Source organism: Gambusia affinis, linkage group LG07 (assembly GCF_019740435.1).
Source record: "Gambusia affinis linkage group LG07, SWU_Gaff_1.0, whole genome shotgun sequence".
NCBI classification, from domain to species: Eukaryota; Metazoa; Chordata; class Actinopteri; order Cyprinodontiformes; family Poeciliidae; genus Gambusia; species Gambusia affinis.
Genome location: NC_057874.1, coordinates 20260587 through 20286625, shown reverse-complemented (window position 1 = coordinate 20286625; position 26039 = coordinate 20260587). Strand labels below are relative to the sequence as shown.

The 26039-nt window shown below is 36.7% G+C and overlaps 1 protein-coding gene across 1 annotated transcript; it reads left to right on the top strand.

Annotated features, from left to right (window-relative positions):
• The first annotated feature begins 1109 nt into the window (after window positions 1–1109).
• On the top strand, window positions 1110–16669 carry slc6a1b (solute carrier family 6 member 1b). Its single transcript, XM_044121356.1, has 15 exons — window positions 1110–1523; window positions 2715–3130; window positions 3420–3551; window positions 3980–4080; window positions 4491–4600; window positions 4992–5124; window positions 5874–6008; window positions 7036–7139; window positions 7640–7764; window positions 8209–8321; window positions 8554–8685; window positions 11195–11297; window positions 11403–11503; window positions 11635–11802; window positions 13196–16669. The coding sequence occupies exons 2-15, from the start codon at window positions 2884–2886 to the stop codon at window positions 13307–13309; spliced, it is 1818 nt and encodes a 605-aa protein (XP_043977291.1). The 5' UTR covers window positions 1110–1523; window positions 2715–2883; the 3' UTR covers window positions 13310–16669.
• Window positions 16670–26039: the final 9370 nt, after the last annotated feature.

Below are 26039 nucleotides of genomic sequence, written 5' to 3'. Positions count from 1 at the left end.
AACACAGTTTTCAATTTATCTCGCACACCCTGACTCATTTTTATTGGCTGGGACCCTCTTATCATGTTTTGCCAGGAGCAACATAAGCCACCGGCATCTTCCTCTCAGTGGCTGTAATGGATGCAGCATTATTTTTACACCAAATGTGACCTTTTTAAATCATTTGCTTCTCATAAATGACTTAAAATTTAAATGGATGGAAGTTGAAACACTCAAGAGTGTGGTTTAAATGTTTTCATGGGTGATTACAGGCAGCTACACAAAAGCCAAGCTTTTCTGTAAAATTTCCCAATCTCACTTTAGATATAGTTTGTCATACATAGAACAATAGTGATAAGTAATGTATAGTTTTTTTACTCATTGCTATCTAGGGTGCAAAAGTCAAAAGTCTCAGGGATCGTTCCAAGCCAAAAAGAAAAAGAAATTATGATCAACTTGTTCCAATTAGATGATTTATGAGGTCTAGTGATGTTTCCGTCTGAGCTACAGCATCAGATGCTGCTTCTGCTGAGTAAAATATTCATAGTTAGCTTAATTTGACCAGTTATCCTCACATGTTGTTTGCATACAGTGCCACTCCAGACTACTGGCAAATCACATATTTAACTATTTACATGGACATTATCAGAATATGACATTTATATTAGCTTGGTATTTACAGCAGTATCCATCATACGATAGGGGTAGAAATCCAGAAATGTAAACCCAGCAACTCAACTTGCTTTGCCCCTGCATAGATCTATCAAAAATCCACCATATTTGGGTGCCTCTTGTAATGTCATCCAAGAATTACAACATAGAAACATTGATTTTTCTTAAATTGAGCTTTTGAAAAATGTGTGTTTTTGGGGAATCCTGCAGTATATACCGTAGTCATTATTTATTGCAAACTGGGCTTAGATATCAATGAACAGTTGTTAACGAAAAAATACATGACTTGCAAGTAGCTTTAAACTTGTTATTTAATCAGGGGATATTTTAGGCAACCTTAAAAGTCCACATGATACATCAGTTGGGCCTTTGCAATGTCTGAAAGGAGAGGGTGGGACAGAGAGAGAAGTTCCTGGTGTAAAAAAAAAAGGCTGCATCAGTAAGGATATAAAACCTTGAGACAAGAGGATGCTCCTCTCTCAAACCCGCTGCCATTTCAGTGGCGGAAATGTTGGAGTTGGGGTGGGTCGACTTTGAGGTGACATTGACGCTATGTAGATGAGAGTGAGAACCCTGCGCTCCATGTTACGTCCCTGCTCGCTTCAACTCAAACGGCGGCAGCTCCTTTCCCCGTCTTCTCTCCCTGCCTCTCTTTCAGCACCACTCCTTTAAGGACAGCACCTCGCTCTCAAACACGCACTTGTCCACCATCCTCTCCCTCCTTGAGGATCAAATGTCTGCTCCTTCACGACGGATGCAAAGTTTCCACCTTGGTTTCGCCGAGCACAAGTAAAAGGAAGTAACTTTTTTGGGAGGAACATTGGATATTTCCCCGGTGAGAAACAACCGCACAAACAAGCTGTCATTTCACTGTAAGTACCCTATTCTTATCAAAACAATGTGTTTTGTTTTAATATTTGAAAATATATATATATGGAATGTCATTCAGAAGCGAGGTGTCAGGACATCGCCACGTTCAGTTGCGATACATTTGGCAAAGCATGCAGATTTGCGGCTGCTCTTCTGTGGAGGCAGACGAATTTTACCATGACTATTTAAAAAAAATAAAATAACATATGTCTCTAACGTGAAATATAAAATGAAAACTGAGTATTACGCAGAGAAACTGTGCGGTAATGTCGGACTAACAACCAGTTTGTGTGTCTTATATGCACATTTTACATAAATTTGGAACTACAATAACTTCATATATGTTTTCATCCAAATGAAACACATGTCTAAAGCAACCAGAAACATTTAAGACCTATATTACCTCGCGCCGCTCCAATTACGCACTAAGCGGAGAACGCTTGAGAGCGCTTCATCCTTCCTTTTTACTCCTGTTATTTAAAATGTATTTTGAATATGAAAATAAAATATCCAATCTGAACGCATATATACATATTTTTAATTCTAAAGACCGGATGTTGTTTTTTTGGGGCATCAAATTATATAGATTAATTAGGGAATAAACCTGTATGGTGAATGGATGGATAAAAGAGATCTGTTGAAGGTGCAGCCTCTGTGGAGAGTTATTAGCCTCTCCAGGTGATTCATTAGACGTGGGCTTTGCGACTGCGACTCCTAAATGTGTTTAATTGCTCTGCTGTCGTATCAGAGCACTGGGAAGTGGGCCATTGAATGTAGAGCACAATGAATCAAGGACAAAAGCAGGCTCTAAATTTCTTCTAACACGGATCCACTTCAGGCCATCAGAAGTGATTCTTGCTGTGGGATGAGTCCTTATTTGATCCCGGTGAGGCTCACTTACTGTGCGGCAGGTTTTAAAAAATAAAAATAAATAATAGTAAAATAATAATAATAAAATTATATATATATATATATATATATATATATATATATATATATATATATATATATATATATATATATATATATATATATATATATATATATATATATATATATATATATATATATATATATATATATATAATGAGAAGAGAGCACATTTATAACATTTTTACATAAAAATCTAAATTTCCCTTTTTGTGAAAAAAGAAAAGAAAAATGTATCTTAACCAGTTCATTTTTGTTTTCAGGGTCTCTGCCTCGCCGCCGCACCTCATCACTCTCCTCAATCATCCCTTTTCTCGCGGCTTTTCTCTGGGGACTACTATAGTGCAGGACGGATACGCCGCGCTCTGTCTGGATTGGTGCTGAAACCACCACCTCTACGTTGGTTAGGACCTTCCAACACAGACCGTCATTATGGCCACAAACGGGACCAAAGCCTCGGACGGACACGTCTTAACCGAGACCGTGAACGACGCGCCCAGCACCACGCCAAATGACAAACCCAAAACACTGGTGGTGAAGGTGCAGAAGACGAAAAAGGACATACCCGAGAGAGAAACGTGGGTTGGGAAATTTGACTTTCTCCTCTCTTGTGTCGGATACGCAATCGGACTGGGAAATGTGTGGAGATTTCCTTACTTATGTGGAAAAAACGGCGGAGGTAATCAGGAATTATTTCACTATTTTCAACAAACACCAAAACGGAACGTAAAGGTGACGCGGCCAAAGATCGAGAGTCTGATTCTGGAGAGTTTGAAATAAAAGAGATCTTAAGTGTATCTTCTCAACAACGCCGTGCGTAATTACGCACAAGCAGAAATAAAAGAAAATCTGCGCGCTTTTCTGGGTGCAGCCTGAAACCAAATAATCCCTCTACCAAGTAACATGTTGGATTATAGTGAATATTAATTTCATGATTCACACACTTTTGCTTCTCACCTCTCATCCAGGGGCCTTCTTGATTCCCTACTTTTTGACGCTGGTATTTGCTGGCATGCCCCTGTTCTTTCTGGAGACGGCTCTCGGTCAATACACTTCTATTGGAGGTCTGGGAGTGTGGAAGCTGGCCCCAATGTTCAAAGGTAATAAAATACATAACTAACCGGCTTAAGTATTATTATTAGTTGGAGCTTCATTATTAACATGTGATTGTTATGTTCCTATATAGAAAATTTATATTCTAAACAGTTTGCCTTCACTGTGTTACGACAAAAATGCGATTGGAATGCATGTAATTGAAACTGAATCTTTGTTTGATTTTTTTATATTGGTTGGTAGTGAGTATATCTGGATACAAATTCAATCTGTTTGTCTTATAAAATGTCTTCAGGTGGCTTTTTTCATCAAAAGTGATCATAATAATACATTAATTTCAATGAACTGAATTAAAATAAACTGAATTGAATAGAGGTCAGATAATGTGAAACCTTACCTTTCAAACTACTGTTAGTGGGTTTTCTCTCTCTTTTTTAACATAAAGTTAACATTATCCCTGTATTTTGCGTTCCAGGTGTGGGTCTGGCTGCTGCTGTTCTATCTTTTTGGCTCAATATCTATTACATTGTAATCATTGCTTGGGCTATTTACTATCTGTACAACTCCTTCACCACTGTGAGTATATTCATTCTGTAAAATCATGACACCTTCTCCCTTTATGTCATTCAAAGCATAGCTGTTTTTTTTATGTATCTTTACATTGTAATTTAGTTCAGTCATGTGGCAGGCTTCTTGCCAGAACCTCTTATGTAAGGCTGCACAACCCTTTAAAAGAGTATGACTTTTATTACTTCCTTTCCCGCATAATTAGCGCCTCACATAAGGTATTGATAAATGCATTCTGTGATGAAGCATTCACTCCACTGAGAAAACCATGAAATCTCAATGTCCCGAATGAGCATCAGAGTCTTGGCTGCTTGACAGCCAAGACTGAGAATGGGACTCAGCGATGGGAGCGGGTTCGAGGAAAAAAAGAGCTTTCTCCCTGTCTCTATGTGTTTTTTTTTTCTTCTTCTCATTTTCAGGACCTGCCATGGAAGACGTGTGGCAATGTCTGGAACACAGATCGCTGCTACACTAACTACACCATCGCAGACACGACAAACCTCACCAGTGCTGTGGTGGAGTTCTGGGAGTAAGTTGGACATCTGAGTAGCCACAGTCTGAAATGTTGTGAACAGATTAAATCTAATAAGGTCACTGCCTGCCAGTGAGGGTAAGCAAGGGTCAGATTAGGGATCAGAGATAGGCTGATGTAACAGTTTGCATGCTATGAACCAGATCCTTGAGAAAATAATTTGCTTCAAGACATTACAAGAAATAAAAAAAAATATAACTTCAAAACAAATACAAACAATACAAAATGCAAAAAAAAAAAAAAAAAAAAGATTTTGTGGTTTCTGAAAAGATTCAGGGGGAAAGTTAAATCTCTAAATACCAAGATGCATGCATGCATATTTGTGCATGTATGAAATTCATATTACTCTTCTGCATAACAGTATGGCCACTTTGCTTTTTCGCTGCAGACGTAACATGCACCAGCTGACGGACGGTTTGGAAAAGCCTGGGGAGGTCAGGATTCCACTGGCCATCACTCTCGCCATTGCATGGGTGCTTGTCTATTTCTGTATCTGGAAGGGGGTCAGCTGGACAGGCAAAGTGAGTATACAAAGGGGCAAAACCAGGGGTGTCAAACTCCAATCTTCAAGGGCTGCTGTCCTGCAACTTTTAGATGTGCCTCTGCTATACCTCACCTGAATCGATTAATTAGGTCATTAGCAAGGCTCTGGAGAACTGATCTACACAAGGAGGAGGTAATTAAGCCATTTCATTCAAGTGTTTTGTACCTGTGGCACATCTAAAAACTGCAGGACAGCGGCCCTTGAGGACTGGAGTTTGACACTTGTGGTCTAAACAAACAGACAGTTCCAGAATATCAGAGTCTGCAGTAAAGATCAAGGATTACTTGTGAAATATGTTCTAAAAACTGCTTTACTGCTTATTGGTTTTTTGTCATTGGCATACAGTACATTAAAAACTGCTAAATAACAAAAAGAAAGCTCTTTAATTCAAGCAGTTGAACATATTTGCTTATTTTACAAAAAAGTCGGTGTCCACATTTTAATGACTTATTAAGTTGAATGCACAGGCATAAAATTGGTTCAGATAAGAAGGTGAAAGAGCACTGGGAGTGTGCTGAACCTTCTCATCCTGAGGTCATTTTGTCTCAGAGGAAGGACTGACTGGGACACAGCACCATTCCCCAGTGCTGTGGGAATGGTGCCACAGTAACAGTAAATTGATAATTTGAGCTAAATAGCATTTTTGCAGAACAAATATACTCAATCCAATATGTAGTTGTAGTTCACAGAATATAGCGATTGCTCTAACAGTGACGTGTCTCACAGGTTGTCTACTTCTCGGCAACATACCCTTACTTTATGCTGTTCATCCTGTTTTGCCGTGGCGTCACTCTGCCTGGAGCTATTGACGGGATTCTCTTCTACATCACACCAGACTTCCAGAAACTCAAAGAGTCTGAGGTGAGCCTTTTGACTTGTGTTGAGAAAGATACAGCTATGTGATATAAACTGCAGCACAGGAGGCTCCAGAGGATGAGCTGTGCCAGAAAATGGATGCGTTTCACTTTTTTGACATAACATTTCCAAAGTTGTGGGCAGACTACAGAGAGGTATTTTAATGGAAGAACATTCAAAGTGCTGATATGTTTATGGCATTTTTGCAGATGCAGTGCTATGCAAAATATTTTGACATTGTTGTTGCCTTACAACCACAAACTTTTATAGGAATTTTTGTGACAGACCAAAACAAAGTAGAACATAGTGTGTGATGTGGAAGGAAAATGATACATGGTTTTCTAATTAAAAAACATGAAAAGAGTAACATGCATTCATATCCATACCCTTTGCTCTGGTTCCCCTAAAAAAGTTCAAACAGCTAACTTCAGAAGTTACAAAATTACAAAACAAACTCACTAAATGTGCATTAACTTCTGTATAATTCTCAGTTTAAGTGGAAAAAATTTACAACAGAACTTTTTTTGTGCTCTAATCACAAATTTAAAAAAAATGGCAAGAAAGTTAAAAAAGAGTCTTACTTAGAGTTTCCACAAATTTATGTTGCTCTGTCAGATGCAATCCCAGTATTTGACTGTGACATTTGCATTATGGTGAGTACTTCTCAAAACCACAGTGGATACAGATCAATGCACACAATAGAATGCAATCAAAAGTTAAACATAAATGTTGCTGGTTAGTTTAAATCCTTTGAATTTAAACTAACCAGTTTAAATCCTTTGGCCAATGTTTAATTAATTCACGCCTAAATGTCACTATTGAGATAATGCTACGCTTTTAATATTGAGAAGAAGAGGTGAGAACCGTGTGAGAGTGGAGGTTTTTTTTTACTATCACTGTTTAAACTAAATAATGGACATTTCAACATCAATCAGTCAAGCTAATAATTTAGAGAAAATGCTTCAACACAAAAAATGTGCAGATATTCATTTATACACAGTGACTGGCATATTTTCTAATCCCTGTGTGTCAGGTATGGCTCGATGCTGCCACGCAGATCTTCTTCTCCTACGGTCTGGGATTAGGTTCTCTGATTGCGCTTGGCAGCTACAATCCCTTCAATAATAACGTCTACAGGTAGGTGACACAAGTATGCTGCCTTTCAAGCTCATTTATCACTGCAAATATACATTTCTGTTCACACACACACGGCATTTTTACAGAAATAATGCAATGTCTCCAATTTGTTCTTTTTGTTTCAACTCTACAGTAAAAACCTTTGATTATTTTTATTAGGGCAATTGACTACACAGGATCCATTGTTAATTTATTTTGGTTGTTTTTTTTAATAATTAAACAATATGTAACTCATTTTATGTCTCATCCATAGTAAGCTTAGAGACTGGTCAGGGGCAGAAGTGCACATATTGAACAATATTAAAGCACACTGCTTTTAAAAGAATAAATAAATAAAAAGAGGTTAGCACAAACTGCATGCTGTGGTTCTGCAGGACTCAAAATGGCTTTCGACTTCTCCCTCCTCCTTTCCCTTCAAATGTTTCTCTCCAATGTGTGACGGGGTGATAAGGACTTGATACAGCCGTAACAATGGCCTGTGCTCTGTCTCTCCCCTGCAGAGATTCTATCATTGTGTGCTGCATCAACTCCTTCACCAGTATGTTCGCTGGCTTTGTCATCTTTTCCATTGTGGGATTCATGGCTAATGTAACAAAGAGGTCAATTGCTGATGTGGCGGCCTCAGGTAATTGCAATCAATGCTGAAATACAACAATAGACAATACACTAATATAACAATAGACACAAGGTCAAGATAATATATTTATATATATATATATATATATATATATATATATATATATATATATATATATGAAAAGAAATTTCACAGAATTTTCTAAATTTACAACCAAAAAGAAATACTGGGATATTTATTAAAAGAATGGGTAATTTTAACAAGAATATGTTTGTTGGACAATTAAGTGGAATTTTCTCCCAAGATATTTAGTTAAAGAACAACTTCTATTCATATTTTATTAAGTTTTATTTTATTAATTTATCTTTTTTTTGTATTGTTACATTTGCTTAACATTGCTTAACAAGGGCTATTCTTTATTGATACCAATAGCATATGTTTAATAAATTTCCCACTGTATATTTGAACTGACAGTAATTTATCTTACATCAGGACCTGGCCTGGCATTTTTGGCATATCCTGAAGCCGTCACCCAGCTGCCTGTCTCTCCTCTCTGGGCCATATTATTTTTCTCCATGCTGCTGATGCTGGGAATCGACAGCCAGGTGAAAATAATCCAACAGATGGTCTGCTTTTTGAGCCGTTCCAATACCTAAATAGTTTTTTAAAGCTCTAACTCATTACATGATTCTGACCTCATGTTACAGAATTTCATTATTGCTACTTATCCTTGTACTTTGCTATAGTGTTTTCATTTGTGCACTAAAACCTTTGCAGTGATTTTACTGTGACAGCAGTAAATGACGCAGTTTTAAAATGGCTCTACAAACTTTACAGTTCTGCACTGTGGAAGGTTTCATCACTGCACTGGTTGATGAGTTTCCTCACATCCTCCGAAAGCGTAGAGAAATCTTCATCGCCATCGTCTGCCTGATTTCTTATATTATTGGCCTGTCCAACATCACACAGGTAAATATGTGGAAGTATCAGGCGTGAGTTTCCTCTATGTTTCTATTTTTTATGAGATTGATTCTAACAGCAATACAAGGCTGTTCACATAAATATTACCACTTCATAATTGTACATTTTATGATTTCTGAAAGACAAGCTACAGTTTCCCTCTTTAAAATTTAAAGAGTTTCATGTGTAGTAAGGCATTTATTGGGTCTTATTTAAGTTGTAAACTGCTATTTTTCTAATTTCTTGTAGCTGCTATCCGTGCTGCAGTGACAATGCTGTTGCACCAGTGAGTGCCTCCTTGTTAGAGTTCACCCCACGAAGAGAGAGAGAGAGAGGGAGAGAGAGAGAGAGAGAGACTGTTACCTCTGTGTGTCTTTGACTTGAGAGAGGGAAGGTCCTGAGTGTTGTTGCTGTGTATGAACCAAGCAGTTGTTTAAATGACTCAGTCTTCTGGAAGTTTTCTGAATGATGTTTTGCAAAGGATACTGTTTGGGGATTCAAACTTGGTTAATAATTGGTTAATAAAAGGTACCAAACAATTGACATGACACCGGCTCCGCCCCCATGCTGACATAGAGCAATCCTCCACCAATCATTCCAGGACACTTGTCAGCAACTGACCAATCAGCGTTCCAAGTATAGTACTCAGAGAATATTGACAGTGTCTATCATAGAAAACATGCTACAGTCAGAGAGATTTTGAGGAAAATAATAGATAATTCGTGTCCAAGTTCTCAGTGGGTAATATGCATTCCCGACAGCCCTTACCCAGAATGTGTAGAAGGCGGAATGCAATTTATTACATTTCCAAAACCAAAAAGGAGTCTGGAATAACACAAGAAATGGTTCATGCACTGCAGCCCACCTCACGTCCAGCTGAATGAAACTGATGGACAGAAACTGATGGATCAAGTTAGTCAGCACCACGAAGGTAACTGATAGCAAACATCCCAATTTTTGTCATAACTATACTTTCTGATAGCTCCATGCTACCTACTCATGGCTACCAGCTAAGCGTCAAATAAGCACAACTCAGTTAAATTAAAACAACAATGCTAAACCTCTAATCATTTCCAGATGAATAAGAAGTGAAGGTAGTCATGCTGGATTTTATGCTTGTAGATTCCAACGGTAGCTCTATGGCAGCATGAAAACAGACTGCGCTAACTGCTATATTGGAATTTAAACACCATTTCATACTACTGTTTATTTCTAAGCATTTTCCTGAAGGCAGATTTTCACAAGCCGATATTATTTAAGTCATTACTCACCCATTTTGTATTTGCAAAGTGCATCCCACAGGGTCCACACTCACATCCAACCAGACTTTGTGTCCCTCATTTTTCCCCTTGGGCTTTATGTTGATTTCTCCATTATTTCCCGCTAATCACCTTATAGATCTAGTTAGAGAATTTTCTTGCTTGCCATCTTTGCTTCAGTGTTGGTTTATAAGACAAAAATGACTCAAAATGTCCCGGGTAACACATTGACCTCCGTTTGTCTGCCATAATAACAGTTGGCTTGTCGGAGGACAGCTCTACTTCCACAAGGGGGCGGGGCTGGCGTCATGTCAATTATAGCAACAACCTGACTGCCTCAAAATAAACACTTTTTTTTTGTACTTAATGTCAAATTGTCACAAGTTTTAATTGCTTTACCACCGTAAAAGTGAATCAAGAAAGACACAAAACAGAGGATGTTTCTCCAGAAACCCATGCAGTAAGACACCTCAAGGCAGCATAAGAAAAAAATATAATTTTCACATTCTGTGACATCCTGTACTTTTACCACTGCTTCATGAAGTTGTTTGCTGCTTGAATTTCAGACAAAGTTGTGTTGTTCATGTACATAGAGGTTTTGTTCAGAAATGCTGGGGTCCGACTTGGTAGGAATTAAAAGTGATAATTGTTTTTTACACAAATTTTACAGTCTCGTAAGATTAGAGTGATTTTGTTACTAATCTGAGATCACTATTCTGCTATCTTGTTTATTCAAGCTTCCATTTTAAACGTAATAGTTACATTGTCATTTAGTATTGACTTTAGCATTGGACAGTCTTTCACTGTTTATGGTCCATTTGAACCATGGTAGCTGGAGTCTGGAGTCCTAGACTTACAACAGTGTTTTAAATGAATACATGAAGAAATACAAATAATATTTCACCACAGAAAATTATTGTACCTACGCATAAAACTCAGAGGTTAAATAGTTCCTCTGTTCCTACAGAACTTGATTCTAAATGGAAATTAACCACTTTTGGCAATGTAAACTAACAATCTATTCTGTTTGTAATAAATGACCACAATAATAGATCTCTTACAACTAAGACACTGAAAAAATAAATAAATATGTCACTGCTTCTCACAGCCATAGTCATTACTGTAAGCTCAGATTTTACACTTCATTATCCCTCCAGACCAGTTTGAGACTGTCCTGCACATAGATACAGCTACATTTTATGTTTATGTTTACAATTTTCTACTTGTCTCATTATCTTCGTTTCATTCTTAATTTGCAGGGTGGACTGTATGTGTTTAAGCTCTTTGACTACTACTCAGCGAGTGGAATGTCCCTGCTTTTCCTGGTCTTCTTTGAGTGTATCTCAATTTCATGGTTCTATGGTGAGCATGTTTTTCATAATGCATGTAAAAATGACTCAAGTATCAAAAGTCATATATAGATTATGAAAAAAAAACATCTTTATCTTGTTCATTTTTTACATGCAGGTGTGAATAAATTCTTTGACAACATTGAGGAAATGATTGGCTACAGGCCCTGTCTGTGGTGGAAGGCCTGCTGGGTTGTTTTCACTCCTCTCATTGTGGCTGTAAGTGTTACCTGTTGTGTTACCTGACCAGATAACTCTGGTCAGAGTTATTGGGAAAGTGAGATATAATGGACAAAATGTCTATCAATGTAAGATGCTGAGATATATTTTTTTGTCCCTCTTTTCTCCAGGGAGTGTTCTTGTTCAGTGCAGTGCAGATGGTTCCCCTTACTATGGGAGATTATGTGTTCCCTAACTGGGGTCAGGGAGTTGGTTGGTTAATGGCCCTATCCTCCATGATTCTCATCCCAGGCTACATGGGCTACATGTTCCTGACACTCAAAGGCACCTACAAAGAGGTAAGATGTTATCACCATATGTATCTTCTTTTGAATTGATCTATTTAGACTCAGTGCGCCATACATCTGTTTGAATAAAGCTGCAAATTAGGCCCAGAATATTTGCATAATTCTGAAATCTGCAGCCAAGAAAATGGTTTCTCTAGTGGATTACTGGTTGTACAAGATAGTTTTTTTTTTTTAATAGACCCACTTTAACTTACTGTACACTGCTACATTACGACAAGATAAGCTCTCCACATTTTATACAAAACACAATCTTTACAGGGATACTCAGTCACGTTTGTAACCACAAAGTCAAACTGGAATCTGTTCATCTAGAATCAACAGTAAGAATTAATTTGTTGACATGAAGCCGAAAGGGTTCCCCTATTGTAAAAGAGAAAAATGTTGAGCTTTACTTTCTTATGTTCTTCAGAGGATTAAAACCAAACTCTGGCACCATGATTCAGTGATTTTTAATGAACAAACTCACAAGCATGCTTGATAGAGAAATAATAAACTGAAATGAAGAGTGCTGCTGTGATAAAAGGATTAGTGAAAGAAAAATGGTTAGTTGTATAAAACAGTTTTTTATGGCTTTCTGTTTCATCAGCCACTGAGCTCATAGAAAACCATCTGCAATGATGGAGTCCTATTTCATTGATCCGACTGCCCTAATCTATAACAGACAAAACTTTTTTAGCTCAGCATTTACATTATTGGGTGCTTGATATCTACTCCTGCACCTTGTACAGAATACAGCTCCCAGTGACATATATAGCTTATAGATTCTGTAAGAGTAAATGTACCATAATTGCAGGCATTGCAAAAGAGGCTATCAGAGGCGAAATGCAGCTGTCAGATCGTGGTGTACCAGCTGATGGTTGATTGTGTAATTGTAGCAATCAGGCAGCTGAATGCTGCTCTGCTTTCAGGCCAACACTTAGTTTCACAAACACTTCATTAAAATGACTGCAGAAGAGTGTAGTCCAACTTGTAAAACTTCAAGTCTTTTGAGAATTTGGTACATTTTTTGGACACTGACATCCTCCTTGTGATTGGAGCTGTGGAGCCAAAGTGAATTAACCTTCTTACTGTGTAGAAAAAGAATCAACACATCCCTATTGAACTTTTTGTCATTGTTTCAACTACTACTCTGACATGTAAGCCAAACAGAAATTATGCAACATATATATGTAATTCTGATTAATAAAAATGTGCTTACAAAAGAGAAAACAAAAAAGTCTTCGAGAGAAGCATATAGGCTAATGATTTATGATCTGACGAAATAGGTTATATTGTTTTTTTAAAACCAATCATCACGTGTGAAGACTTTATACCCACTGTTACATCTACGATGATATAAATCATGCCTGCAGAAACTGTTTTTTAATCCCTATGATCTTCTCAGCGCCTGCGCATGATGATCAAACCTCTGGTTCTGGTGAAGGTTCAGGAAAATGGTCCAGATCAGCAGGCAGAAAGCCAGAATCAAAACCCTGCCAATGAGGAAGCCTACATCTAAAAAGAAATAACTAAGCTCTGCCTGCCTCTCTGTTTGAACGGCCAGACCGGCGCTGCACCGTAATCAAGGTTGGGAACAACCACTAGACTTCTACGTCTGCTTTTATTCACCTACCTCCTGGGGACATGTGAAACCAACCTGATTACACAGTTATTTTAAAGGGGGTTGTTCTGTTTCTTTATTTTTATAATACAGAAATATAAAACTTATGAAGAAGAAAAAAAACCCAGCAAAGTTGTTGTGATATTTTGAATTTCATTATGCAAAAGTTTAGCCTTCTTAGAAAAAGCAAATGTGACTTAGAGAACTACTGTATATTGAAAATATATAATTTAAATCTGAAGGCCCTCACTGATTCAATAATATCACTATGAAAATTCTCATAATCAACTAACCTCAAAGTACAGTACAAAGAAAATTGTGAGTAAAATATATTTTATTTTGTAAATGAGATAAATACTTTAAAATGAATGCAGTGTAGCTGTTAAATAAAAAGCTAAAGTTTTATGGATTAAAAGTTTAATATAGGTCAATTTCAAGCAAAGACAATATGGGAATGTGCAACAGGTAAGGCCAAATCTGTTTGTATGTGTAAATTATATCTTAGCCAGACTATCACTCCCTTGCAGAATCCTGCACCTCTTTGGAAATGTTTACTACTCTTGTTGGGGGCTACATTAGAAAAGCACAAGTACCTTGTGGTATTTTGAATACTTCTTTTTGGCATGACTGAAACCTGTGACAACAGCAAAAATAACTTATATAGAATACTTAGCAAGACTGTTATGACTGTTTCATTTGTTTTCTAAAGAGCATATAATTTGTATGTTGTCTGAATCTCAGTTTAGGGTCATTGTTTTAGATTATTTTCTATACGTGAACGTGAGAAGGACCAAATTGCTTGCTATAGTTTGAACAATTTGTGTAGGTGTTTTACCTGCAGACTAAATATGGATCCAATAATGCTCCCTTTTGATGCAGAAAAGCAATAGTTAGGAAAAACAAAACAGCATCAGTGTACTAGCCCAAGGTTATTCTATGGACTAAAGCCTCTAATATGAAAGGTATAGCCATTGTAAAAATCCCACAGTTGCTCTGTGCTCTTTACAGTTTCACTTTGAGAGCAATTGTTTGAAAAATGTATATTTTTAAGTAACTGAGGGATGGTTAAGTGGGGATAAAGTACTGAGTGAAGTAGTTGCTGCATGCTGCCTTGACAGGCACCCAGCGTTGGCGGTAGAAAAATGGATTTCTGTGACAGCTACCGATGTTCTGCCTGTTCTTGTTTACTTGTATAGCTGTCTAGTAACCCACTCCTCAGGAACAAATGTAGATATGACCAAACTGTTTTAGGCACCAACTTGATTCACTGAAACAATTATTACTCTATCTAGAAAAATGTAGTCATCGAAACCCTAAACATTTTTCTGTCCAAAAATTCATGCAGATGCAAATCGTATAAAGTCTTTGTAATAATATGCTATGGACTAAAATTTAAAACCTGTTCTCAATTTTGTGCTTTCTTGTTCTTATCACCTGTAATAAACATGATATGACAAGTTTGGGTGAAAATAACATGGCACTACTCTATTTACACAAATATTTGAAACAAAAACGTATCACATGATCCAATTACGTTCTTAAATAGACAAGTAGTAACCATTTCTGCAGCCACCAAACTAATGTAAGATATTGATTACATTTTAAATATAATATCAGTGAATCCCTATTATAACACGAACCACTTCATAAATACCATCTTGACAGATTTTCTAAAACAGTAGTACTGCAAGACATGGGCATTTTAACTCTGTTGTGTGATATCTTCAAAACTCACATTAACAAGCCAAAAAATAATTATCCATTATTATCTATTGGTACTGCTCGATTGGTTTAAGGATTGTTTCATTTTCATTCAGAAAATTTCTCAGCACTCTTGTACAGCTGACAAGCAAATAAAATTAAATGACCAGAAATTAGTTGTGGTAAAAAAAAATCTATATTATAAAAATCTCTTCCAAAAAGATATTCTACAGTTGTAATAAAGAAATACAAAACAATCTTATTAGTCTTTATTGCTAGTAGAAGTTATCCTAGTTAATGAGAGTATTGATTACCAAATCCCACAGTGTTTTGAATTTATCCCTGAACTATTGTTAAACTGGGATTGATGTCAATCCCAACCCAAGTTTATATTGCGATGAATGCAGCATAAGCATCCAATTTGTGGGTGTTTTACCAGACAAATGCTATGAGTAGTCCAAAGGTAAAAGACAGTACAAGTACAAAAGTTTTCTCAAGACTCTATGTTTTGTTCAGTCAGCAATATTTCCAAGCAAGTGGATTTGTCTTTAGGAAAAAGTGTCGTAGCTTTCTTTCAGGTAACTGTCAAGCACTTTCATTGTGGCACTTTCTCAAGCATCTCATTAAAATGACTCTTAAACCAGTTGGAAGACAATGAGAGAAAAGTAATGCGAACGTTGATGTATCTTCATACCAGTAACCTAAGCCTATTCCGTAATGGTCCTTCTGGACTAAGGTGTACATATGTGATTCATTAATTCTCAGAGTGAGGAGCTTTTTATCAATCAGAGGACTAAATACTGTTAGTATAAAAACACACAAGCACATGCCACACAGGCCAACAACACAAACTATAAAACAAAGAGAATTGTTGCATATCTAATGATACTTGATTTTGTGAAGGATTCCAGTATAAAAGCAAACATGGATTTTAACTTTATGACATATTACTAACTAGGTGACAAAGAGGGATCAAGACAATATGCTATTATGGCAGCTACATATAGCAGGCATCAGGCTGAATCATTCCCGTTCCTTAAAACTGTACTGACTTATTTTTTTTTAAGATATATAAATCAAAATGTGCAGTGATGCAAGGGTTCCATGGATTTTGTATAAAGTTACCACACCACAGTTTCTCTCTTGAATGATGTTGTAAACTGGATTGTGTAATACATGTATCTATAAATGTCCGTATACGCTGAGTTTTTCTTTTTTCTGTCTAAATGTTGAATGAAAAAAATGTGACATTTTTTGCTGTTTTCTGCAATAATACTGTCTCAGAAATTAAGGCACATATCTCTCTCCACTGTAAAAATGATGACAACAATAACAGCATAGAGTAATAATAAAGAGATAATAATAATAATAAAAATGTTATAGAAATGTCTAGTCAGGGAATATTGTTTTGTATATTTTTAGCTGTTATATGGGCCTAATGTAAAATATTATATGTAAAAAATATAATAAATGTGTTTAGATGGTGTTCAATGAAAAAGCATGATTGCTATATATGTTCTCTGCAAAATTAAATAAAGATCTATAGATTATAAAGTCTGCATTGTGTCATTTTCACTGCATCTGTTTGAAGCTCTATAAGCCAGCATAATACATAACGAACGTATTATAAAACCATTTCACTTTCTGCAGTGGATGATACTTTTTGAGTACTTCCAAACTGTAGCTCAAAATATACAAAAACACTTCAGATGCTCTCACTGAGATGGCTGCTGTTGATGCTGACCTGCTCGGTAATATACTAACGCTCTATTTATTACGCAAGTGGAAATGAATATGCAATCAGGCTCGTCACCTCAAAAGATGTTAGCTGTAAACCTGGCTGATGGTATCTGACAAAATGCTTTTCTGCTGCTACAGTAATATCCTTTTGACACCTGCACAAACCAGAGCCGTCCTGGATGACATCCAACATGTCCCAGCCACAATTCATCCCTTGGCAACTCCTGAGCAGTCACTCTCTTCAGTTGTAATCAGAGATGCATAGTAAGTTGTAGCATGATTACGGAAGCAACTGTTGCATGTCCAAAAGAATTTTAAATTTGTCTGCAGAAATGCGAAACTACTACTATGATGTGGACAATGACTGAATGTTGAGGAGGTTGAAGGTTAACAATTATGAGAATTCAAATTCTCATCAGAGAAATACTGCAATTTAAAAAAAAAATTTGAAGTACAATTTTGAGCAAAATGAGGACTGCAATTGTAAAGATAAACTGATGTATCAATACATGATCATTTTTCACTTGGATAAGCATGCTTACAGACAAGTTTTATGATGCTTTTACACACAAACTAGAAGGTAAAACCCTTTCTACAGATCTGCATTGTGCTGAGCTAAGCACCAGCTTTCTGAGGGACAATGCTGGCAAAGCTCTGGCAGCACACCAAAACTGATTAACATCTGTAGTATTATTTCCGAACATACCTAAGCAGTGAAGACTGGGCAGAGTGTTATTTGGACGTGAGAAAGGCAACACAGCTTCATTTTTAGTTTGTCTAGTCCCATTGGCACAGAAACTGCGAGGGTGTCAGAATGTAGATGTCGCTGAAGCTGCCTAACTTCATCTCCTGACCATGTGCCAGTGCTGCTTCATACATAACTGTCCTTGACAGGAGGATTTTTAACATCATGTGTTCAGAGGTTTCTTGCAACTTGGCAAGGCAACTTTATTTATATAGCACATTTCAGCCAAGGACAATTCAAAGTGCTTGTACAAAACAAGTTAAAAACAACAAGAAGATAATAGAAAGAAAGTAAATTAAAGCCCAAACAGATTAAAAATGTACAAAATAAAATATTACAGTTTGAATATAGTTAAAAACAAACATCTAAGAATAGGCAATGTCAAATAAGAAGGTTTTTAACCTTGTTTTAAATAAACTCAAGGTAGGGGCAGTCTTACAGTGAGCAGGAAGTTTATTCCAGAGTGTTGGAGCATAAAAACTAAAAGCTGCTTCACCATGTTTGGTTCTGACTCTCGGAATAGTTAGAAAGTTTGATTGTGATGATCTTAAAGGTCTGAGTGGTATATATGATTGAAGAAGATCAGAAATGTAGTCTGGGTTTCTATTATGAAGTGCTTTATAAACCATTAAGGAGATTTTAAAGTCTATTCTTTGAGTAATGGGTAGCCAGTGCAGGGATCTTAGAACTGGACTGATATGCTGATCTCTTTTTGTTTTAGTCAGGACTCTTGCAGCGGCATTCTGGAGAAGCTGGAGCTGTCTTATTGCTTTTTTTGATAATCCAGTAAAAATAGCGTTGCAGTAATCGAGTCTACTAAAAACAAAGGCGTGAACTAATTTTTCAGAGTCTTGTGGGGACATGAGTCGTCTAACTTTAGCAATGTTTTTTAGATGGTAGTATGATGTTTTTATGATAGATTTGATGTGATTATTAAAGTTCAGATCAGGATCCATGATTACCCCCAGATTCTTGGCTTCATCAGAGCATTTTAATCCAATGGATTGAAGTTGGGGATTATACTTAATCTATGCTCTTTTGGTCCAAACACTAATATTTCAGTTTTGTTTTTATTTAGTTGGAGAAAATTTTGGCCCATCCAGACATTAATCTGCTCAATACATTTGGTGAGTTTTTGAACTTGACTGTAATCTCCTGGTGAAAGATTAATGTACAGCTGTGTGTCGTCGGCATAATTGTGGTATTCTATCTTATTATTTTGTATAATTTGAAATAACGGAAGCATATAGATATTAAAAGAAGCGGCCCCAGGATGGAGCCTTGGGGAACTCCATATGTAATTTCATTCAGTTTGGATTTAAAATTGCCTATGGACACACAGAAGGTTCTATTGGACAGGTAGGATTTAAGCCAGTTTAGTGCTATACTGGAAATGCCAACCCAGTTTTCTAATCGTGATAATAGAATTTCATGATCGACTGTGTCAAAGGCAGCACTCAGGTCAAGTAAAACTAATATTGATATTTTATTACGGTCAGTGTTTAGACGGAGGTCATTGAATATTTTGACCAGCGCAGTTTCAGTGCTGTGATGTTGACGGAAGCCTGATTGATGGACATCAAAACAGTTGTTCAGGGCCAAAAAGCTATTAATTTGCTGAAAAACAATTTTTTCTAGTATTTTAGACAGAAAAGGTAAGTTAGATATTGGTCGATAATTGCTTAAATTTGATGGGTCTAGATTATGCTTTTTGAGAAGTGGTTTAACTACCGCAGTCTTTAGAGCCTGAGGAAAGACTCCAGAGGACAGTGACTTATTAATTATTTGTAGGAGGTCCGGAGCCAAAACTTCTGAGACCTTTAAGAATAAACTTGTAGGTATAATGTCAAGGGAACAGGTGGATGATTTCATATGATGCAAGGTGTAACTCAAATCTTTTTGAGTGATCAGGTTAAAGTGGGTCATCAAAGGTAAATTCTGTTTTGGGGGAAACATAGTTAATTGTTTCCCAACAACAGATACAGAGGAGTTAATTTTTTCCCTTATTTTCACAGTTTTATTTCTAAAAAAGGTGGCAAATTTGTCACAGGCCTCAGAGGATAAAATTCACGGTTAACAGAAAAGATGGATTTGTTAATCTGTCAACAATTGAGAACAGTGCGAGAGTTGTTGATAGAGGTAGAAATGACATTTGAAAAAAAAAACTCTCTCTTGCATTTCTTAGTTCAGAATTAAACATTTTGAGTTTATCTTTGTAACTATCTAGATCAGTTTGTAGTTTAGTTTTACGCCACCGACGTTCTGCTCTCCGGCACACTTTTTTTCCTATTCTAACCGACTCAAAATTTCTCCAAGGTGGTTTACGTTTCCCAGAGACTACTTTTGTAGTAACAGGAGCAATCGTGTCAATAACCTTCTCAATTTTAAAAATAAAATTGTCTATTGGATCACTCAAAGAAGTACAGGAGTGTATAGCAGTTGAAGAAAAAGCTTGAATAAATTGATCCGCTGTAGTTTCCGTGATGCATCTTTTTGAAATTACCTGTGTATAATTGTCTTTTTGTGCAGGGAGAAAGCTGTCCCAAAAAATACAAAAGTGATCTGACAATGCTACATCAAGCACTACAATTTTAGATACAATGAGTCCCTTAGAGATAATAAGGTCCAAAGTGTGTCCATGATTATGAGTGGGTCCCGAGAGATGTTGGATCAGTCCGTAGTTATTTAGGATCTGGCGTAGCTCTTTACTGCCTCGATCCAATGGATTGTCAATATGAAAGTTAAAATCACCAACAATAAGAACAAAATCAAAATCCACCAAAATTAGGGATAATAGCTCAGTGAAATCATCAAAGAAATTTGCACAGAGTTTCGGAGGTCTGTATATATTCAGCAGCAAGATACGAGAGGACGATTTTAGTTGCAAGGCAACTAAAATCCTAAGATGTGCGTGAGGTCTTCCTTTGTAGAGATCAAGGAATTTAGGGAAAGCAAATTTGGGATTAGCAATCTGGATTTGAAACTATACATTATGAGCAATCAGCTCAGGGCTGAAATGTAAGTTATACTGATCAATTTATATGTAAGTTGATCAATCTGTCCAGAATTGTTTAATCAATAAAACCACTAAATAAGGGAGACAAATGTTAAAATGCAAAGCCAAAATTGTTCACTGATTAAAAGCTGCAACTTTGCATGACAGTCTGTATTTACAAGTCAAGATTTTCAGAATGTAATTAACAGAGCATAATATTATCGTCAAGTTCTTCTAAATGGAAGCAATTTAACAACACATCGTCCAAGCAAGTGTGCATCAGAAATGTCAACAGACTCTAACCTCTTAATGCTGCTTATGCAGAGGAAGAAATCTGATGTCATGGCTGCCTGCCCTTGGCTGCCAGGCCTGGTGACACACACACACATGCACAGACAAACGTTATTTACAGTATAATCACTTCCACGACAGTTCGAATGCAAGCCCATCACTGGGTATTATCAAACTACTGAGGAGTTTAACAGCCAATAATGCAGTGCGAAAAGTGTCAGATGTACAGACATCACTATAAACATATCCAGTGTGATCCAGTGGAGTAATAACCATCTTGGATATTTTCTTTCTGGCAGTGTCTTCATAATGCTAATTGACCTGTTTAAGAGTCAATAAATTTTTAAGTTATTAAGTATTATGATTTTGCTTTTAGCCAACTAATATATAAATCCAAGGTTGTGAAAATGTGTTGTTTTTTTTGTTTGTTTTTTTAAAGAATGGTAGACAGTTGGCATTTAGATGGATTTCTAAAGGCTAAAGTAGTTCTGTAAATCCTGTGCAGATGACTAAGTGATCATGAGGACCACTCAGTCATCCAGCTGTTCTCTCTGTAGCTCAAAACTTAAGTCACCCAAGCAGAACATGCCCTTATCTTTGCATTCGACTGTTGCTGAGGAGCATGCTGAGAGAGACTGGATGTAATTAGGGGGAAGTTTGAGAGACAGTTGCAAATTAACATGGGCTTCACCGATCAACATGGAGTTGAAATTCAGGCGCTCACATCCTGCAGACATTTTATATTAGCTTTATATTAGTGTACTTTAAGGACACTCCCCATCAGAAAATTTTCTGTACATATTCACAAGGGATATATGTAAATGGAATAAAATAACTGACTACAGTTCTGTCCACACACTTACATAATACAGACCAGTTTCTAACTAATGTGTTTCAGTTCATTGCTTGTCCTTTGCTTTTCAAATTCAACATATTATACCCAAAATATGTTTTTATATATATATATACCCTATATATACTCTATATATATAGTTTGATATATATATATATATATATATATATATATATATATATATATATATATATATATATATATATATATATATATTTTCCCCCACCAGGGGGTCTTTTGTGAGCTCTAGTGTCCCTTATTCGAAAGTAGGCTGACAGAAAAGGGGGGAAGACATGCGGCCAACGTCAACCAGGTCTGGGAATCGAACCCGCGACCGGCGCGTCAAGGACTGAAGGAAACCAAAATGCGGGTCACGCTGTCCCCTACGCCACCAAATATGGTTTTTGAGTGAAAGTCACTAGATGTTTCCTGAATTAAAATGAAAAAATGAGGTGATTAATAATAACGTACTTTGTGTTTTATTGAAATTTTTAAATCTGAGAAGATTTAAATCTTGTCCTGGAAATTTGTCAAGCAACCATAAAGCACGTTTTTTGAAAGGCCATACATGAATTGTTGAATTTTGGTTGGGGGTGGCTGCACAAATCAGTGCAAGGGCCCCTCACCATACATTGTGTCTGAAAGGATCTGGGGCTATGCTGTGTATTTATTTTTTGTTTAATTTGTTTAAAACTTGACTGAAAGTCAGACCTCAGAACTGAGAAGGTGATCACATAAGAAAAAAAAAATGTTGCCCAGACAAAATTCTTCGAAGAAAATGTCAGAGACAGATTACAGATTAAGCGTGCCGCATCCAGCTCTCTAACTCTTCTTTCTGTCTCTTTTCTTATGGTAAATACTTTCCTTTTGTCATCCTGGAGAAAGTAGTGGGAAACAGTGAGTCAGGCTGGAGTGTTGAGAGCTGGACCAGACTGTTAATGCCGCTCAATGAATTAAGAGTTGGTTCTGCTGGTTTACCATTTGAATGACTGAGAAGCTTGGGAAGGTGGTGAGTCCTGGACACAAAGAGATGTTTCACAGCCTCAGCTCACTTTGGTTCACATCTACATGTCTAAATATTTGCTTCTAGGAACACAGCATATTGTGAACAAGTGGAAAAACAGTCTAGCTGTGGAACGACACAGAAATATGTCATTCCTATGTTTTTCTATGGGACATAGGAGATTTGGGATTTGCTAGAGCTATTTGGCCATACAAATTAACATATTATTTGTACAAAATTATGTCAACAGGGCTTGCAAAGAAATTCACAAGCTTCACTAAGTTCACAAACTTCAATAAATTCTTTAAAAAATATATCTGTATTTAACTCCTCTCCTTAACTATCCTACAAACTATTACAGTTCTTGAGATATTTCTTTGTCTTCTTGAGAAATTTGATTCTGACATCATATCGATGTTCCTAAACTGGATTAGAAAATGTCATGCGCTGCTCTAAAACGTGGGATCTGCTGTGAAAGTAGGTGTTAGCTTGGAACATACCACCTATGTGAGCACACTAAACAATTGTTATCATTGTAATATTATGTGGTAATAATGTTGTGAATAATGGATAAATGTGACGACTCTGCAGTGCAGCTACAAAGTGCTTAAATCATAAATAAAAAAGGGTTAATGAAGGAATAAATAAAACACAACATAAGCTGCATCTTCTAATGGCACAATTAATCATAAAGGCCACCACATGTGAACACCACGTTCTTTTCATTTCACATAATACATTTCTCTCTCCCACCAACCTCGCTTCCTTTCCTGCAGCAGGAATATCTCCAGGCAGCCTTGTGAGACAATGTCACATAATTACCCCAAGCAAAAAGCGCCGTGGCACTGACAAATGTAGATTTCACTGAGCACGAGAAACTACGTTCTCACATCAGAGTTAAATACCTCCTATTTATCTCAGCCAGGACAAGAGGGAGAAAAGAGCAAAAGGAAAAGGGAAGGCTTGTGGAGAGAAATGAGTGACACAGACATGCACACGGAGAGAGAAGTAAGCCGTAGGCTATGGAGACAAGTTGTTCCATGACAACCAAGCTGGAAGACTGCAAACCATTTCCTCCTGTCTCTGTATTTTCCTATTTGGAATGTAAGATGTCAAAAGTGAAGAATGGCACATCAAGAAAGGGGCATCTGTCTAATGATCTACTAGTTCCTCATGTAGGACTGTATAGCTATCTTATGCAAAAGTACAAGTTTTCTGCCAGTAGCTGATAATAATGTAAACAATAACCCTGTGTCAAAATACAACACAAAATCATTATGTGCTATTATGCAATTAGCAAAAAAATAAACTTGCAATTTAAATATTTTTTTACCACAACGTTTGAAGTTAATTGCAACAATTCATTACACTGGTCAACAGCCCAGCAATTGTCTGGGGTTTTTCAACAGTTTTTTTGGTAATTTTGGGTATGCTAAATCCAAAAATCACATTGGTTTTGTTCAATCAGGCCAACTTTCTGAACTATGGATGCAACATGAGCATCAAAATGCATCACTTGTTCTCATATGTGGATCGGTTTCCTGAGAATCTGGGATTAATGAGTGATGAGCAGTAGGAGAAACATCATCAAGACAGAAAAGAGATGCAGAATTTTACACAATGAAGACATAATATAATTAAATTTATATGTACTTCCCTTACTAGTGTTTATTATACGATTTACAGAAATCCAAGTTTATAACACTTAACTAATATACTCTGTTAGAAAACCTTTTTTTTCTCCTAAAACCTTTTTTGGTTGAAAAATATTAACGAAAATGAACTGATAATGTCACAAATATTTCATTAATTTAGTCAGAAGATCAGATTTCACTAAATCAAATTAGAATAAAAACCTGACCTGATTGTGAAAATTGGATGTAATTTTTGGATTCAGTGGTGCAAAATAGCCCTAATTCAGTTGAAAAAACATAGACAACTTCCAAATAATATTTTTTTGTTACCCAGTATTATCAACATTTGTGATATAAGGACAAATTAGCAAAAGGACGCTCTTGGTATATTTAGTCTGATATAACAGAGTAAAGTGGAGGTGAGTAGAGTAAATTGCAGTATTATCATTTCTTCTCAAATCTCCCAAATCTCTATAGGCAACATAGGTAGAAAATATATGTGCTTATTCCACAGCCTTTTCGGAGACATTGCTTTTGTGTTTGTATATTTTGTCTCCAGCATTGAAATTGATTTTTTTACAGCTTTTGCAAGGGCAGGTGAATGTCTATTTGCAAAAGGATTCATGTGGACAAAGCATACTTATAACTCATAGATGTACAGTATCATACTAAAACCTTGTTGAATTACATATTCAAAAATGCTATGCCTTATTTGCCTAAAATACTATTTTCATGTTTTAAAATCAAGTCCAAGTAGCCTCATTACCTCACTTTCTGTCCAGCCAGATGGCATCTTAAACATCACACTTTATAGTATGAATGTATTTTCTGGAGGAAGCAATTCCACAGTGCAATCATGGTTGGCTCTGTGATCTTTCATTTGTGAAAGACATCAAAATAATACCAACTGTCCACAACCTCAGGTCTTTGTTTGCTTGTGTTTGGTTGCAATTTGGGCGTCAAAGGTGTTGGGATCAAACAGCTTCAAGCTCATTTGACACGTTGTCATATTGTGAAAGGAAAGTCTCAGCCACATCCATATTTTCCTGGCTGTATTTGTTTTAATAAAACAAAAAAGTTTATATTTCTACCTCTGTTGTGTATAATAGTCAGGAGGCTAGTGTTTCCTGCACTTTCTTTCCTTTTGTCCCTCTTCTGGATCATTTAAGAGAGGAGAGGTTAGCGTTTGTCTTACATCAGTTTAGTTTTATCGATTTTTTTTAACCAATCGCGCTTTGTGTTGCTGTTGCTTCTTATTATGAAATATTTTTTGCTCTTTGGGTGCTACTGTAATCACAACCTGTCACACCGCACATGGCTCTCAGGGTTCTCTGTGAGCTGAGCCAGGAACCCAATGAGAGCCGAGGCAGAAGGCATTTGAAAAGAGTGCTTTGATAGTATTCAGTCTTTAGCATTTATAGTATTTCATAGTGCAGCAGGAACTGCAGGGGGAATAGAGGAAGTAATCCATGCTCTGAGTTGCTGGAGAAAAAACACACAGCCCAGCAATGTTGAGAACTGATGATCCATGATGCCTAATCTGAGTCACCATAGCTGCCCTACTCTCCTTCTTCGTCTCTTTCATATGCATATAAAAAAAAAAGCTACCAGAGTTAGCATAAGAAAGCAATGCACCTGGAGGTGCTTTCATTAACTCAAAGGGCCT

Coding starts and splice junctions, on each gene's coding strand:
- slc6a1b (XM_044121356.1), top strand. CDS start 2,884: ATGGCCACAAACGGGACCAAAGCCTCGGACGGACACGTCTTAACCGAG. Junction 3,131..3,419: donor ATGTGGAAAAAACGGCGGAG/GTAATCAGGAAT, acceptor CCTCTCATCCAG/GGGCCTTCTTGATTCCCTAC. Junction 4,081..4,490: donor TGTACAACTCCTTCACCACT/GTGAGTATATTC, acceptor TCTCATTTTCAG/GACCTGCCATGGAAGACGTG.